Genomic DNA, 18,881 nt, shown 5'->3' on the forward strand with positions numbered 1-18,881 from the left:
GCACATGGAAGAGGCCCTGGAGTGAGGGCTGCTACAAGAGGCATGGTAGCTGTAGTGTCAGATCCTGAGGCTGAGAGTACACAGAGTGACGTGTCAGAGCACAGGAGACATTATCCCCGCAGAGGAGGGATGAGCTGCAGTTGAGAGGTCTGCTGTTGAAATAGGACATGCACACTTTAACAAACCAATCATTTCAGCGACAGGGCCTACCAAACAACTTTGACTGAAATGATTGGTTTGTTTGGGCCCCCACACCAAAAAAGCTATTCATCTCTCCCTGTACAGACTAAACAGGCTCTACTGAGGCAAGATGTCGTCCTCATCCTCAACCTCTGATTCCTCTCCCCCTACAGTGTCTACTTCCTCCTCATCACACATTATCAATTCGTCCCCGCTGGACTCCACAACCACAGGTCCCTCTGTAGTATCTGGAGGGCAGTGCTGTACTTCATTGAGGAATTGATTATTCATTTTTATAAACATCATTTTTTCAACGTTGTGAGGAAGCAACCTCCTTCGCCGCTCACTGACCAGGTTCCCCGCTGCACTAAAAACTCTTTCCGAGTACACACTGGAGGGGGGACAACTCAGGTAAAATAGAGCCAGTTTGTACAGGGGCTTCCAAACTGCCTTTTTTTCCTGCCAGTAACAATATGGACTGTCTGACATGTCTACTTGGATGGTGTCAGCAAAGTAATCATCCACAATTTTTTCTATTGTGACAGCATCCAATGCAGCGAGAGTAGACATGTCTGCAATGGTTGGCAGGTCCTTCAGTCCGGACCAGATGTTATCAGCATCCCCGCCAGTGCCTCTTTTGGGAAAACTGAGCTTTTTCCTCGCAGCCATAGATGTGGAAGAAAATGAGGGTGGAGCTGTTGGCATGTCACGGTCCTCTTCAGAGGACAATCTCCTGACCAGCAGGTCTTTGCACCGCTGTAGATTTGTGTCCGCCGGAAACAGAGACACAACATACGCTTTAAACCGAGGATCGAGCACGGTGGCCAGAATGTATTCCTCTGACTTTAAAAGAGTGACCACCCTCGGATCCTGGCAAAGCGTACGAAGGGCTACATCCACAAGAGCTACATGCTTGCTGTAATCGCAATGGCTTACCAGCTCCTCCCTCACTTTCTCCAGCTGCTTCTGCAACAGCCTGATCAGGGGAATGACCTGACTCAAGCTGGCAGTGTCGGAACTGACTTCTCGTGTGGCAAGTTCAAATGGCTGCAGAACCTTGCACAACACGGAAATCAGTCTCCACTGCGCTTGACTCAGGCGCATCCCCACTCCTTTGCCTATGTCGTAGGTGGCTGTGTAGGCCTGAATGGCCTTTTGCTGCTCCTCCATCCTCTGCAGCATATAGAGGGTGGAGTTCCAGCGCGTCACAACCTCTTGTTTGAGGTGATGGCAGGGCAGGTTCAAGCTTTTCTGATGTGCCTCTAGTCTGCGGTAGGCACTGGCTGAATGCCGAAAGTGTCCAGCAATTTTGCGGGCCACCGCAAGCATCTCCTGCACACCCCTGTCACTCTTGAGGTAATGCTGCACCACCAAATTAATGGTGTGGGCAAAACATGGGACGTGCTGGAAATTGCCCATATTTAATGCCCGCACAATGTTACTGGCATTGTCTGACACCACAAATCCCCATGAGAGTCTAAGTGGGGTAAGCCACTGGGAGATAATTTCCCTCATTTTCTCTAATATGTTGGCAGCGTTGTGCCTCTTATTAAAGCCTGTAATGCACAATGTTGCCTGCCTTTGCATGAGCAGCCATTTTGTAGATGCTGCTACTGATGCAGCTGTTGCTGTTGCTGCGGAAGGGGATGCATCTACCCAGTGGGCTGTCACAGTCATATAGTCCTTCGTTTGCCCAGAACCACTTGTCCACATGTCCGTGGTTAAGTGGACAGTGGGTACAACCGCATTTTTAAGAGCACTGAGGACACTTGATCGTACTTCTCTGTACATTTTTGGTATCGCCTGCCTAGTGAAGTGGAATCTCGAGGGGATTTGGTACCGGGGACACAATACCTCCATCAACCCTCTAAATCCCACTCCACTGATGGCGGACACCGGGCGCACGTCTAACACCAACATTGCAGTTACAGCCGCAGTTATACGCTTTGCAATAGGGTGACTACTATCGTATTTGGTGGTCATGGCAAACGACTGTTGGACGGTCAATTGTTTGGTGAAAGACTTAGCGGTCTTACGACTTCCCCTCTGGGAAGATGACCGACTAACAGCAGCAACAGCAGCAGTGGCAGTAGTAGGCGTACCGCTGCAGGATTCCTCGGATGAATCCCGTATTGAGGAGGACTCAGTCTGGCTGGTGACTTGGGCTGCAGGACTGAATCTGATGGAGATTGTGGAGGAAGTTGACGAGGAGGGTGTTGCTGGTGTGTATCCAACTGGACCACGGGATTTAGGTGTCCCTGTACCGATGAGGGTCCTAGCCCCAGTTCCTGAACTAACCACTGAACTATGAAGGTTATTCAGGTGACGTATAAGGGAGGATGTTCCTAGGTGGGCAAGATCCTTACCCCTGCTTATTTGAGCTTTACATAAGCTACATATTGCCATACATTGGTTGTCTGGATTTGGATAAAAATAACTCCAGACCGAAGAGGTGCATTTTTTGGTCTTCTGACCAGGCATGACGATGGGCTTTTTCATCCCATGGACATCAGCTGTTTCCCCCCCTGGTGCCTCATTTACAATAACCACATCACCATCCTCATCATCAAGTTCCTCCACAGCGCCAGCTACATCATCAATAGCCTCCTCCCGAGCCACCTCTTCCCGTACAGTGATGGGAAGGTCAGGCTTGACAACCACCAACACGCTTGGACTCGCCTTGGGGATTTGTGATAATTTCTCTTTAGAAGGCAGAGTTGTTTGCTGTTTTGTTGCTGACAGCATAACTCTCTTCAATTTTTTGTAGGGGGGGGGAGGAGGAGGAGGGCTAAGATCCGTGGGTGAAGCTGAACCACTAGTCATGAACACGGGCCAGGGCCTAAGCCGTTCCTTGCCACTCCGTGTCGTAAATGGCATATTGGCAACTTTACGTTTCTCCTCAGATGATTTTAAGTTTCTCTTTTTGCTACTTTTTCTTAACTTGGGCTTTTTGGATTTTACATGCCCGGTACTACGAGATTGGGCATCGGGCTTGGAAGACGACGTTGATGGCATTTCATCGTCTATGTCATGACTAGTGGCAGCAGCTTCAGCATTAGGAGGAAGTGGGTCTTGATCTTTCCCTACTTTATCCTCCAAATTTTTGGTCTCCATTATATGTAGCACAAGATACTGCAGAATGTGTGAACTTGGTAATATTGCAGTACCAATGGACTTATAATGCTGGATTGGTTTTGCAAATTTGGTTATAATTATTATATATATTTTTTTTTTTTTAAATTTTTTATTTTTTTTTACTTTTTTTTTATTTTTTACAAACTTGGGAATAATGGGGAAATAACTATGCCCTTAGAAGCACAGAGCACAGGACACAGCACCACTGGACTGAACAGGACACGGCACAGGACCCAGCAGCACTACGGAACTCAGCAGGACAGAGCACAGGACACAGCACCACTGGACTGATACTGCAGAATGGGTAAACTTTGTAATATTGCAGTACCACTGGACTTTTACTGCTGAATGTGTGAACTTGGTAATATTGCAGTACCAATGGACTTATAATGCTGGATTGGTTTTGCAAATTTGGTTATAATTATTATATATATTTTTTTTTTTTTTAATTTTTTATTTTTTTTTACTTTTTTTTTATTTTTTACAAACTTGGGAATAATGGGGAAATAACTATGCCCTTAGAAGCACAGAGCACAGGACACAGCACCACTGGACTGAACAGGACACGGCACAGGACCCAGCAGCACTACGGAACTCAGCAGGACAGAGCACAGGACACAGCACCACTGGACTGATACTGCAGAATGTGTAAACTTTGTAATATTGCAGTACCACTGGACTTTTACTGCTGAATGTGTGAACTTGGTAATATTGCAGTACCAATGGGCTTATACTGCAGGATTGGTTGTGAAAATTTTGTGGTAATTAAAAAATATTAAAGTAGTTTTTGGTATTTTATAAAAAAAACTTTTTTTTATTTTTTTAAACACAGGGGAATATTGGGGAAATAACTATGCCCTTAGAAGCACAGAGCACAGGACACAGCACCACTGGACTGAACAGGACACAGCACAGGACCCAGCAGCACCACTGACCTCAGAAGGACAGAGCACAGCACACAGCACCACTGGACTGATACTGCAGAACACAGCACAGCACAGCACAGCACAGCACTAAACAGCACAGCACTAAACAGCACAGAACTAAACAGCACAGAACTAAACAGCACAGAACTAAACAGCACAGAGGACCACCTAACACACCCTCCCTCTACCCTGATCAATGCCCGAGTGAAGATGGCGGCGACTAGCGGGGAATTTATAGGATCCGAGTATCGCGAGATCCGACAACGGGATTATGAGTCAGAGCCTCAGTTTCACTTTTGAATTTGGCGCCAATACCCGGATCTGTCTCGGATCCGACTCGGATCCGCAACGTTCGGGTGGGCTCGGATTTCAGAAATCCGAGCGCGCTCATCCCTATTTTATAGTGTGGGCTCTGTTTCCCCTCGTGGGGGTGCCGGATTAGTTTCTTCCCCCCTCGGAAGGTATATGTTGAGTTATCCTCCTGTCCCTTTCCCCTCTTAACCTCTTTCTTTCCTCCCCCCCATCTCCCCCCTTTCTTCTTCTTCTCTTCAATAAAACTTTGGAAAAACACAACAGCATAGGGTTTCCTATTTACGGGCCTTTCCAAGGCTTACAGTTGGATCATTCCAGTTATGATTAATGTCCTGTTTTGTATTCAGTACCTTTGTATTCTTACTTTGGATTTTTTGTAACTCATGTTGTTGTTGAAAATAAAGAGTTAAAAAAAAAAAAAAAAAGAAAAAAGAATTTAAAAAAGAAAAAAGCATTTTAAAAAGAAAAAAGCATTTAAAATACTGTTAGGGTAAAAAAAACAAATAACTCACCAACTACTTGGCCAAAAGAGGGCGAGTCGGTGTCCTGGACATTTATGCCCTCTACAATTTCAGCCGGCATTATCTGGCGCAGCTCCTCCTCGTACGCGGTGTACTCCATACGAAGTGGGGGGCCACCACCCGTGCGCCTTGTCGACCTCCTTTCCTGGGCCATCTTCTCTTTAAGCCTCCTCTTAATATCAGAGAAGCGCTTGCGGAAGTGCGCCACTGTCCGCTTCAGTGGGCCCACCGCGTTCACGGCCTCACAGACTCTCCCCCACAGTTGGTGACGCCGCCTTAGAGGAGTCCGGGCTGCCAGGTTCCCTAGGATGACCTCGTAGCAGGGAATGATGTTGTGCACCAACACACAATTCTCATCATGTGAGAAGCGCACATTCCTCCCTGTCTTGGTCTTCCTGCCCTGTCCTGTCTCCTCAACCTCTCCCTCTCCCTCCTCTGACCCCTCAACCTCCATCTCCCTCTCCTCAGCCTGTTCTCCCCTCCTATCTCTGGACATTTTTACACAGAAGACATAAAAACACAAAACACAGAAAGACTTACAAACACAAAGAACAAACTACACTACCTACAGACACACTCTCCACACAGTCACACACAAGTAACACAGACAAAGGACAAGTCAAATACAAAAAATACAAGACAGAAAATAAATTAGAAAATAAATGTACAAAACAGAAAAATACCACAGGACTACTCACACTTCAATCAGATATCGCTCCACCAATCCACCAAACTCCAACTCTCACCAACTCTCAGCAAACCACTATCCTCCAAACTCCTCTCACAAAACTCCTCAAAACCCTATCAGAGAAAAAAGTGTCAGGCCAATGGTTTATATAGGGCTTGTGATGTCAAATCTCCTGAGTTTGAAAATAGCCAATAGTAACAGGCCAGGAGACAGGTGTAATTTTCAAAAAAACCGCCTTTACACAAAAGCGCCGTCATTTAAAGCAAAAGCGCCATGTTCTATTCAAAGCCGCCGGCGGCTTTGAGCATTACATCCCGCCGTGACATCGCCAGCGGCTTCAAATTGAAGCTCAAATGCGCCCATTAGTAAATCCGGCTGTTTGCAATGCAAACCCGCCGGAAAACCGCCTGATAGTAAATCTAGCCTGAGGTGAGTACAAGGGACTGGGGGGGGATGGGTGTTATAGCCTGGCTTTGAGTATATATGTGGAATTGTGTGTATGTCTATGGCAGTATGTATGTGTATGGAATTATATATGTGTGACATTTTGTATGTGTAAATAGCATTATGTATGTGTATATATATATATATATATATATATGGCATTGTGCCCGTTTGTGATGTGTCTGTGGGGGTGACGTGGTGTGTCTGGGGGATGGCGTGATGGGTAATGTGGCAGGGGGTGGTGTGATGCGTGATGTAGCTGAGGGGTGGCGTGATATAGCTAAGGGGTGACGTGATGCGTGATGTAACTGAGGAGTGGTGTGATGTGTCTGGGGGATGGCGTGGTGTGTCTGGGGGTGGCGTGATGCGTGATGTAGCTGAGGGGTGGCGTGATGTAGCTAAGGGGTGACGTGATGCGTGATGTACCTGAGGAGTGGTGTGATGTGCCTGGGGGATGGCGTGGTGTGTCTGGGGGATGGCGTGATGGGTAATGTGGCAGGGGGTGGTGTGATGCGTGATGTAGCTGAGGGGTGGCGTGATATAGCTAAGGGGTGACGTGATGCGTGATGTAACTGAGGAGTGGTGTGATGTGTCTGGGGGATGGCGTGGTGTGTCTGGGGGTGGCGTGATGCGTGATGTAGCTGAGGGGTGGCGTGATGTAGCTAAGGGGTGACGTGATGCGTGATGTACCTGAGGAGTGGTGTGATGTGCCTGGGGGATGGCGTGGTGTGTCTGGGGGTGGCGTGATGGGTAATGTGGCAGGGGGTGGCGTGATGGGTAATGTAGCTGAGGGGTGGCGTGATGTAGTTAAGGGGTGACGTGATGCGTGATGTAACTGAGGGGTGGTGTGATGTGCCTGGGGGATGGCGTGATGGGTAATGTGGCAGGGGGTGGTGTGATGCGTGATGTAGCTGAGGGGTGGCGTGATGTAGCTAAGGGGTGACGTGATGTGTGATGTAACTGAGGGGTGGTGTGATGTGCCTGGGGGATGGCGTGGTGTGTCTGGGGGTGGCGTGATGGGTAATGTGGCAGGGGGTGGCGTGATGCGTGATGTAGCTGAGGGGTGGCGTGATGTAGCTAAGGGGTGACGTGATGCGTGATGTACCTGAGGAGTGGTGTGATGTGCCTGGGGGATGGCGTGGTGTGTCTGGGGGTGGCGTGATGGGTAATGTGGCAGGGGGTGGCGTGATGGGTAATGTAGCTGAGGGGTGGCGTGATGTAGCTAAGGGGTGACGTGATGCGTGATGTAACTGAGGAGTGGTGTGATGTGTCTGGGGGTGGCGTGATGGGTAATGTGGCAGGGGGTGGTGTGATGCGTGATGTAGCTGAGGGGTGGCGTGATGTAGCTAAGGGGTGACGTGATGTGTGATGTAACTGAGGGGTGGTGTGATGTGCCTGGGGGATGGCGTGGTGTGTCTGGGGGGTGGCGTGATGGGTAATGTGGCAGGGGGTGGCGTGATGCATGATGTAGTTGAGGGGTGGTGTGATGTGTCTGGGGAGGCTGTGATAAATGTAATATTTTATTATAATGTATGTATTATATACTGCATGATCTGTGTTATGTACGGTGTACACTTATTGCTCGCTTTTCCATATTTACATTTTCCAACAGCTCCCAACATTGCAGGATCCACGCAAGAATCCAGTACCAGGTTGTGATAGCTACAATCACAGGTAGGTGAGAGTAACACAATTTTAATACATAATAGGGAGTTCAATTAGCCGCGAAGTGTCTCCGCGGAGATTTGACAGAAATGCCCACCCATAATTTCCCTGGGGTGCGAGGGAAAATGAGTGGAGATTTCTACCGTAATTGCCGGCAATCTGCGCGTCACATCGCCGGCAATTGAATTTCCACCAATATATCATGTCTAACGAAGTCGAGCCATGACCATGTTGACCACGCCCCTTCGCAGGCACCGCCGCACGGCGGCAGCATACAGCACCCTGGCTTCTCACCTGTGCAGGGGCCGGCCAAAAAATTTGCTGTATCGGCGGCAGCCCTTATCCTGCCCTACAGCCACGATAACATGCCAGCATAACCCCCAGTGCGTTGTGCCACGTAAAGTTTCTTATCACATCAGTTCATGCAACGTAACACCCTGCGTCCATGAGACGGCGGGCACATAACATTTATCAGTGAAAAGTAGCAATCCCACATCTCACCCAGGGTCATAAATCACCTTTCAGTCAACCTATCATTTTATACAGAACAAGATGGAATGTAACCACTGTCTACAAGAGGTGAGTCGCATACACTGGCTAATGTGGCGTTAATATAAACTGGGGGCACTATTGTGTGGCTTAACATGAACATTTATTTGTTCCCATTACCATTAACATTATCATTTTAATATTACCCCCTGGTCTATAATGTGTTACCCCAAAATCTACAATGCATAAGGGAATTTCTCACAATATTACCACCCAGAGTGGGGTTCCATGAGTGGGGTTCCATGAGTGGAAGAGGCCGCGGTTGCTGGTCAGGAGGAAGATGACGTCAATCCTAGTCCTCCAGATTCACAAGAATATTCGGCCTTCAAGGCATATGTGATTTCATGTTACTTTATATGTAAGTACCTTTTGTGTTTGTTTAAAATGTAACGCTTACAATAAATGGACAAATAATCAAGGGAACCATTTTTTTTAAAAAAAATACAGTGCAATTAGTGGTACAAGCAGCAAAATAATGACACACACAAACACAAGTGAGACACACAAAAATCATTTTGTTTTGCACACTGATTTGCCTCCTGGCCCAATATTTCTTGTGTTGCTTGATCATGGCTGCCTCCAGGTCACCTGAGTAGGAGGTGCCACAGGGGCAGGAGGGGTAATAGATGCCACAGGGGCAGGAGGGGCAATAGGTGCCACAGGGGCAGGAGGGGTAATAGGTGCCACAGGGGCAGGAGGGGTAATAGATGCCCCAGGGGCAGGAGGGGTAATAGGTGCCACAGGGGCAGGAGGACCGTCACTTTGATTTCCAATATAAGAAATAATGGCATCAGTCAATCTCTCACAAGTTGAGTGAGTCATCGTCTTGTTTCTGATATGATCCATTTTTTCATGTAAATCTGTGGTGATTTCAATTGGAACAATTGTTTTGCGAGATTCAGCTATTGCCACTATCCACTGACCTTCATGTGGTTGTTGTTCCTCCGCCCGGTCACGGGTGTCCCCGCCTGTGGGGTCATCTGTGTTTAATAATTAACATTGAAACCTAACATTATATCTATGTATCTATCTATCTAGGAGAGAGAGATAATATTTAATAAAATACTAATGTGTTATATTACTTCCAACAGAAGGCTGCCATCGCCCCCTACAGGAGGTCAAGGAGGAGCCAGAGGAATCCAAGGAAGACCTAGCGGAAGCCCATGAGGATCCTGGGAGGAACCCTCAGGATCATTGAGAAACAGATGGAGGAACCCCAGTAGCCCCAGTTGGAGGATACAGGGAGCCCATCCCAGGCCCCTGAAGAAGAATGGAAGTATTTTGATTAAATAATCTAGTAGTACATTTACACTTTAATTTTTTCAATATCAAAGTCTGCTAATTTTATTTTTATTTTATTATTTCCAGGTACAGAAGATGACCCACCCCTGCTCATGTTGTAGAAAAAATATAGAAAAATCGAACAAATATTCAAAAATATTTAACAAAAAAAAGTTATTCTTAATTTAGTTGTACCGCTGTTAAAAAGGTTAAAATGTTTATTTTTCTTTATTGATTGTTTGATAAAAAAAAGTTTGTTGTTTAAAAAACCTTTTCCTGTGTTTTTTATTGTTTCTCAGCAAATCTGTAATAATGAGACATATTTGTTAGTAATGTTATAAAGGGGTTTTGCTCTCCTGGAATAGTGCAGGTTGATGAGGTAATGCACTGAAAGGGTTAATATGCAGTAATTATTTAGGAGTAATAAGGTGAATGAGGGTAATTAAGGAAACGCAGACATGCGCGTTCAGATGTGAATTAGGAGTAAAGACGCCTGTAGTGCAAAATGGTGCAACTGCCCCAAAATCACATAGAAGATTCCATTATTATGTAATGACGCTGAATGTCACGTGTGTTACTAACACATTTATCTCCCAACGTCTTCCTCATGTGCGCTTGTCTGTGAATACGGGCACACGTGTACACAGGTTACATGTGTTTCTTAAATACACAAGTTGTGTCCACAGATAATTCAGACCCTATGTCTCATGTCTGCCCGCGCTCTGTCCCTATAGTCACTTGTGCTGTATTGTGTCTGTATCATGTGATTTGTTCTGTTACATCCATGTATTTATTATTCTGCTTATCTGTACCCATTGTTCTTATCTGTATGTAATGCGGAAGCCTTGTGGAACCTTATTAATAAAACATAATAATTCAGATTTATATATCTCATTTGAGAAAACAAATCACAATGTGTATCAGTATGAGCAGTTTTTATTTGTTCATCACCCAAAATTTGTGAAAGGCCCCAAAATCTCTAATCCTCTAGATGTCCTACAACATTTTGTACTATTATGCTGTATACATCACATGACCTCATAGTCACAATATTCATTCACAAATCTGTATAAATTACTACAACAATAATGACTGTCTAAAGAAAGAAAAGGGAAAGATTAACAATATTACATAACATATATCACATAATAGTTAATTAAACCACACTTTTAGTGGATATGTTCTTCTTTGTTGACATTCATTTTCTTTAATAAATAAATGTAATAGACCCATCTGATCGATACAACCCTGTGTGTAAATTTCATTGTTTGCCTAGTAGACGGCATCTAACATTGCTGCACCTTGCTCTGTCTTCCGGGCAGGAAGTCTCTGCAGAGGTGCAGACATGGCCGACCCCCGGCCACTGCATGTCTGTCTTAAAATGATCAGCATGATAATCTATTTGCACTGTGCATTTTAAACCTGCTGATTTTGGCACAGTGATGCAGTAATTGGGGTAGTTATGTCTGCAGTGTGCGCTCATTCCGAAGACAGAGAATACTGCAGAATATTTTAGTTTCAGGTACATGTTAGATACACTCTACTAAAAAGTGTATCTAACAATAAAGATATGAAGGGTGTTATATTCAAAAACTAGAACTAATGGGTCTATTACATGTAATTATTACACAAATGTGGAAATATCTTTAAAGAATGTAACACCAACCCAATAATTTCTGACTTCCAGGATTATGTAGCACAGCATACCCCCAACAGTCGAAAACAGGTCAAAATTAGCACCGTCCCTGATCTGCCCAGACCTCAAATGCTGCTTTGGGATGAAACTCCACCCATTTGTGTATAAGCCACACCCCTACCAAGGACCGCTATTCAGGACTGTCCCACTGAATTCAAGACAGTTGTGAGGTAGCAGCACAGTCACATGTTCTAGTTCTCCTGTTGGACTGAAGACTGAAAAAGTTGAGACTATTGGTGGTGAAAGTTTATGCACATATTAATTTATGTTAGTTCATGTAAAGTGTATATACACGTATCATGTATATAGTGACACCATCCAGCACAGTGTACATTATATCACCTCATTGCTCCACAATGCCTCCTCTTTGTAACGCCAGCATAGAATACAGACCAAGGGGTAAATGTATGAAGCTCCGATTTTTGCAAGTCACAGGAAATTGGCGACTTTCCAGGGGAAATTTAAATCGGCAATGGCTTGTAAAGACAAACTTGCCTTTACAAGCCATCGCCACTTTAAATTTCTCCTGCAAAGTTGCTGATTTCCATTGACTTGCAGGAATCGGAGCTTCATACGTTTACCCCCAAGACTGGTGTCATAACAAGAATGACTTATAGGGCCTGAGTCATTAAGGATAGGAAAGCAAGTAAAAAAAGAGTAACTTTGCACCTTGGCAAAACTATGTTCCATTAGAGGGGGGGGGGGGTAAATGTAAAATGTGGGGACAGATTTATAGTTGGGATAGGGCATGTCCTAGATCAACTTTAAATTTCAGTGTAAAAATAAAGCAATCAAGTATTTGTGTGCTACATGAAAAAACTGCCAGTATTTAACTTATGTTGAAAATAATTAACTAATTTGCACCCCTTGCATTGAAACATGGTTTGTCCCGGAGAACATTTGCTCCTTTATTTGCCTTACTCTCTTTAATGACTCAGGCCCATAATGTCATTAATAAGTATTATAGAACTCTTTCACTTAAAAAGTACCTGGAGGTAAGTAACGGTGTTATACACAGAATTCCCTACCACGCTCAATCAGACTTTCCCACAGCCTTCAAATCTTTAGAAGCTCTCGGAAAACCCATCTCTTTCTTAGAGGTGACCTTATTCCTGATAACACTACTCACACTAATGCACCTCACAGCTGTCCCAATCTCCACTCTGAGCCACACTCGCTCCTCTTGTTTCAGCTGTGTCCTCTTCCATTTACAGTGTCAGCTCTCTAATGAGCAGGGTCCTCCATACCCTTTGTTTTCATGTCTGCATTTATTTTGCCATCCTTGTTTTATGTATGTCCTGTTTTCCCTACTGTACAGCGCTGCAGAGCACTGTGGCCCCTTACAAATCTACGATAATAATAATACACAGTGTGGTAGAAGAAGAGCAGATTGTATAACGAACAACATTATAATAGTAAGAATATAATAGTTATACATGGTAAGCCAGACAAATATGAACTTAATACAACTCAGCAATGAGGCATGCTGGGAGTTGTAGTCCAAGTCACCTTGTATTATGTAAGAAACACAGTCTTGGACTAGAACTCCCAGGAGGTGGAGCTATATAGAGATAATACATTCACCCCCTACATCCATTACAGCCAATAGAAGGAAGTGTAGCACTGACTACAGTAATAGGATATACACTGACTGACAGACAGTTACTTCAGCCAATCACAGCTATCAGTAAATCAGAGATGGGGAACGCCCACATACATGTATAATTATATATTTATAATGAAAGTTTCTAACACACCAACAAGGGAACAAATCCAGACACACTGGTCACCTGGTTACACAGGAGGAGGAGCTCAGCTGTAGCTCCACCCACTGCTGCTTTCTATTGGAAAAGTGTTCCACCAATCAGATTCCCCTCTCTGTGATGTCATCAGTCTCTGGGCAGACTTCTTGTGATCATTTCTCTCAGCTCCTGACTCCCCCAGATATCATTATACAACCACCCAGTACCCATAATGCAGCATGAAGGGGCTCAGTGAAGGTGGCAGTGACGGTGTGTAAGTGTCTGATCGGGTCACACAGAGAATAAAAGGACAGCTGTCCAGCCTCATAATCCAGATATATCCTCACTCTATCATAGGGAATATTGTCAGGTAACTGGATCTCTTTCCAGTCATGTATCACTGTATAATGATTATTATGCCTCCTACACAAACACCAGGACTTGTTATTATATCCAATGTATGACTGATATCCTCTCCTGTCTATACTGGGATAACACATCCCTACCTTCCAGCTCCCTGATTTACTGACATCCACTTCCCAGTAATGTCGCCCTGAGGAAAATCTCCTGGTGCTTATTACCTGATAATACTGAAATCTCTCTGGTGTTTCTGGACGTTTCTGGTTTATATGTGATCTGGATGCAGTTTTCTTGTCATCTGATATATGTATATAATTAGCAGCTGTGTTTACATCCAGTAATATGTCTGTAGGTTCCTGCACATAGACCCATACATTTATACCTGTTATTATATCAGATAATCCTGTTTGTAGTGTCTCTGATATGAGATTCACATCCAGATCTCCTACACCATGGACCTGGTTATAATGTCTCTTTCTGCCCTCAGTATCACACAAGTCACCTGTGTCTGGTTCCTGTAAGACAGTCACTGGATCAGACATGTTACACAGCTCCTCAATGTGACGCATCTTCCTGGACAGCTCGTCCTTCCTTATTTCCAGCTGCTGGATCAGATCAGAGACTGAGAGTGAAACGCTCTCTTCCTGCCTGGAGATCTCACTCAGGACTCTCTTCTCTAGGTCTTCCAGCTGTTTCCTGATGTCTCTAAACAGGGCAGTGACTCTCTTTGTTACACCAGCTGCTCTTTTCTGATTTTCTCTCCTGCGCTCCTGCAGTCTCTGGACTCTTTTCTCAGTCTCCTCTCTCTTTGTGGTCAGTTTCTGCAGAACATTTCTCAATTTCTTCTTCTTCTTCTCAGAGGCCTCATCCAACGTCTCCACCTTGTGTCCCCGATGTTCTCCAGCTGAACAATAAACACAGATACAGGCAGCGTCCTCAGTGCAGTAATACTCCAGGATCTTCTTATGGACGGAGCATTTCCTGTTCCCCAGGGAAGTGGTGGGGTCAGATAAGACGTGTTCTGCTGACTTGCTGTGTACTCTCAGGTGATTATCACACAGAGAAGCCTCACAATGCAGACAGGATTTAGCAGCAGGAACAGGATAGTGAATACAGTAAGTGCAGAAGATCCCAGTCTCCTCCTGATCTGGCCGAGTAGACAGGAAACTCCCCACTATGTTACACAGAGTTATGTTCCTCTGCAGTGCAGGACGCTGCTGACACTCTGCTCTGCATTCAGGACAGGTATAAACTCCAGACCCCTTCTGTGTATCCAGCACACGATCAATACAGACCCGGCAGAAGTTGTGTCCACATCTCAGTGTTACAGGATCTGTATAAATGTTCAGGCAGATGGAACAGTCCAGCTCCTGTCTCAAATCAGCAGACGCCATCGCTGACAGCAGAAGAGAGAAATTAAAGTGAAAGTCTCTGACACTCAGACACCAGTGGGATCACATTCTCCACACAGGGCGAGGCTGAGCTTGTCACTCACGTTATGTGCCTCATTTAGAGTCGGACTCAATTTCATACTTGCCAACTCTCCCGGAATGTCCGGGAGACTCCCTCATTTAGAGTCGGATGCATTTTACACTGAAATCATAAGTGTAAATTGCATCCCATAATTTACATAGTATTTAGAGTGGCACGGATCTTTAGATCCATGCGACTTAGAATACTATGCAAATTGAACACACACCTCTTTATGGGGTCTATTTATTAAAGTTTTCCCCCCTTGTAAGCTTTCGGGACTTTACCGTTAAAATCCTTATGTATTAATCTGGCATAGCAGCAGATATCGGGGATATCTGCTGCTTTGCACCCATTAGCGGTTTTCTGAGCACTTCCCATAACAATGTATGGGGAGTGCTCAGTAACGCTATGTATTAAAGTGTGGCAGGTGAAGTATTTTTCTTTTTTTACTTGTTAATGTACGCCCTCTGAAGCTGGCGCCATATGAAGCTGGCGTACATTAACATAAGTGAAACATTACACTGAAAACAGCGCTGCTCTGACGAGCAGAGCTGCACAGCGCATGTGTGGAGGGATCACATGATTCCTCCATCACATGCCTCAGGTTCCTGCAGACACGGATCTCTGTGCGCATGCCCGAGGTTACCGGTCAGCGCATGCGCACAGGGATTGAAAGAGGGACTATCAGCACCGCAGAGAAAGGAAAAAGAGAAGAATCCAGTGTTAGGTAAGCGTAAGACTTCACAGGAGCAGCCGTTTTTTAGAATGGCTGTTCCTGTGTTGATTTTTAATACATATGAGAAACTTTTCCATCCGCATCTATGCGATGAGAATTGAAAAGTTTCTACAGAAAAAAATGAAGGGTCATAAATAGACCCCTATGTGCCTTATGGGTCGTCGTGCAAGTGTATCATGCACAGCGCTCTGAAAAGCAGATGATTAAATTAAAAAAAAAAAAATTTTTAAATTGTTCTTTGGCCCCCCAAACAGCACAAGGATTGGCTATGCTGTTTGGGAGGGGTGCACACCTTTTTTTTTTTTATTTCATTATTTTTTACTTTGTTTTTTAATACATCAAGGTCTCTAGCACCCGCAAAAGATATGACTCCTAGATACCTATTTGCGGTTGCTTTCAACTCACAATAGCATGTAAAGAGCGTGAACACAGCTTTCCATTGCTAGGCTCGCCCACTAGCTCCCCCGTTCCACCTCTCTAAGCGCAGAGAGGTACAACGGAGAGATCCGCCTCAGTCACAGGGCAAACTGAGATGAATCTTTGGCCAAAAGGGCTTTATGCGCTGAACAGAAGGACTCACGTCTGACTCTAAATGAGGCCCTATATCTATAGGCTCAGTTATACTAAGGGACACAGCAATTTATTTGTTTAATACCTGATAACATGATAAACAGTGTTAAGTTGCTGTGGCTGTGTAACCAGAAAACCTAACGCCAATATTCCATGTCTTTGTTAACGGCAATAGACCTTTTACCACCTGTAAAATCCCTTCTGAGTTCAGGTATACAGTGCGCACTGGAAAACTGATCTGAGACACACACAGTTGTCTGGAATAATCAGTTCTGTTTTACTGAAACTGGTATAGTAATATTTATACAGAAAACAGCATACCCTCTTGTGGTTACATAGTATAATAATTACCACTATCCTTTACATTGTAGTTATGAGCTTCAATCAATTGTACAAAGATATCTATAACTCTTTCTCTCCAGACTTATCTTGTGTTCTTATCTCTATAAATTAGTTATTTCTAGGGGTTTCCAAAGTAAACCTCTCTCACCCTTGACACACAGATCGTTAATCTAATTGGAACTCCTTTAGCCACTATTTATTCTAGATGGAACTAGAATATTCGGTAAATTCTAATAGCCTTGCACGCCGCTTGTCTGCCGGTTACAGGAATGTTTAATAAAGCTGTGGCCGGAATATATTTTGCCAAACACTTGTCTCCGAGTTTTTCTTTGAGCACTATGAGTGGGACGCCGGTTGGTCAGCCTATAAACCTTACTTACCAAAGAGGTACCCCAAAAGCCTCCAAACAGCAATTCAGCAATATGGGAATACCACTTTCGTCATCACGCTGTTGGGGTAAGTATTGCGGGTGTTATCAGCATCGATATTTACTAGGGACCACTGTTTGAGTAACCTCATATATTCATTTTTTTTTAACAACGGATTAAAATGTAATTCAGTTGGGTTGATCCAAACATTCAGAAACAGCCATTTATGGGAGCAGAAACTCCAACAACTACCTGTATCTATATCAGAGGGGAGATGTATGTTCCCTGTACTGCTTTAGTTTCTATAGTGAAGTTGGGGAGCAGCTGAGTTAGGGGGCGTCTTGCTGTATAAACCAAGTGCTACACCCTGTGTGTGGTGGGTATGTTGGTAACGGATCATTCTAAGGATAAACTGATTAGGGGCATATTCAATTAGGATTTGCAGCTGCGCGTGTAAAGTGGTGTTACGGTACCGCAACATCGCGGATTTCCCCTCGCAACCCTATGGGGTGCGCACAGAAATCTGTGATATTGCAGTATCAGGACCCGTGCAGCCGCGTGTAATCGCGGGCACGAATGCTAATTGAATAAACCCCTATTTGTCTAGTCAATGAGGTGGATCAATGTGTTACATCTGGATTGTCAAAAGAATGCACTAAAATATATGTAATGTTTACAGATCATTTGCTGGTAACTGGCGATGTGGAAATAAATGGTTTGATAACATTTGTCTTTGTCAGCACTGAATAAATCTACTCTGTTTTGAAAGTACAATATCTATGTAAGCGTCCTATTATCATTTACAGTAGATCGTCACCTAAATAATTCTCCACATTAACAGCACAGCCAGGAAGCAAAGAGCTTCCACAATCACAGGGGTGGGATCTATTATACAGAATACTTTGACTTTCCTGTCTATAATGCACAGAAACACTGTTTAAAAAGATTTCCCCACACTGCCCAATGTATTAAATTGTTTAGCGGAGCTCCTAGTAGTAACAAGGGAGGGAAGAGACACTTCTGTGTATGTGACGAGATCAAACAGCAGCAATATATTTATTTTTCTGGTTTCCAGAACATAAATCTCATACATATATAAGTAAACACCTTTCCATCATTATATTTACATGGAAGTCACTAATCGCTGAGTCCTTACATTGTGACTGCATTCTCCATTCATCACATGACACAGACTTTATTAACCCTTTTGCTGCCCAAGGTCTTAATTAAATATGTATCACTAGCACCACAATGTATTATATATGTCCTCTGTGTTATTTCACTTATTTTCCTTCACGTTAGCCAGGGGCATGTCATAGGAGATAGATAGGGATATCTTTCAGTATCACAGTTGAATAAACTAATTTCTGGGTTTTTTTTGTATGGAAACAAAGAAATCAGATAAACTTTTACAAAATTGCAGATTGCGGTGATTGACAAAGCTACATAATACCACAAAGACTGCACAAGGTGATACCTGATGTGAGGGAGAAGGTGGAATGTAATCCAGGCAATATGACACATAGCTGATTGTAGATCACAGCAAGTTACCAAACCAGACGAGGAGCATACACAGCAGTCCCCTCTAGCTGTGACATTCAGCTCTGTGCTTAGACAGCAGTATCAAAACCAATGTGATTGGGTGACGAGGGCAAACTCTCCGACCAATGAACCTTTTGTATTTTGTAATGCTTTGGTACCTTGGCAGAGCAGAGCAGACAGACGTCTAGTATGAACATGTAATATCATAAAATATAATGGATATCCAAGTCTGTAAACTTGTTTAATAACACTAGGGGCGCTGTGGGAGAGATGATCTTACTAAACCCAGTAAACCCCTGACCCCAGCAAGTCATGGTGACATCTCCATGTGCTCAGGAAGCAGCTGGGTGT

General features: G+C 44.3%; 1 protein-coding gene across 1 annotated transcript in view; it reads right to left on the minus strand.

Moving 5' to 3' along the window:
• Positions 1 to 15,388, minus strand: part of LOC142150886 (uncharacterized) — a 41,311-nt gene extending 25,923 nt beyond the window's left edge. The window contains exon 1 of the mRNA XM_075206060.1: positions 13,325 to 15,388. Within this exon, the coding sequence (XP_075062161.1) occupies positions 13,325 to 14,893 (1,569 nt within the window). The 5' untranslated portion in view covers positions 14,894 to 15,388. The remainder of the gene's footprint in view (positions 1 to 13,324) is intronic.
• Positions 15,389 to 18,881: the final 3,493 nt, after the last annotated feature.

Source organism: Mixophyes fleayi, chromosome 4, assembly GCF_038048845.1.
Source record: "Mixophyes fleayi isolate aMixFle1 chromosome 4, aMixFle1.hap1, whole genome shotgun sequence".
NCBI lineage: Eukaryota > Metazoa > Chordata > Amphibia > Anura > Limnodynastidae > Mixophyes > Mixophyes fleayi.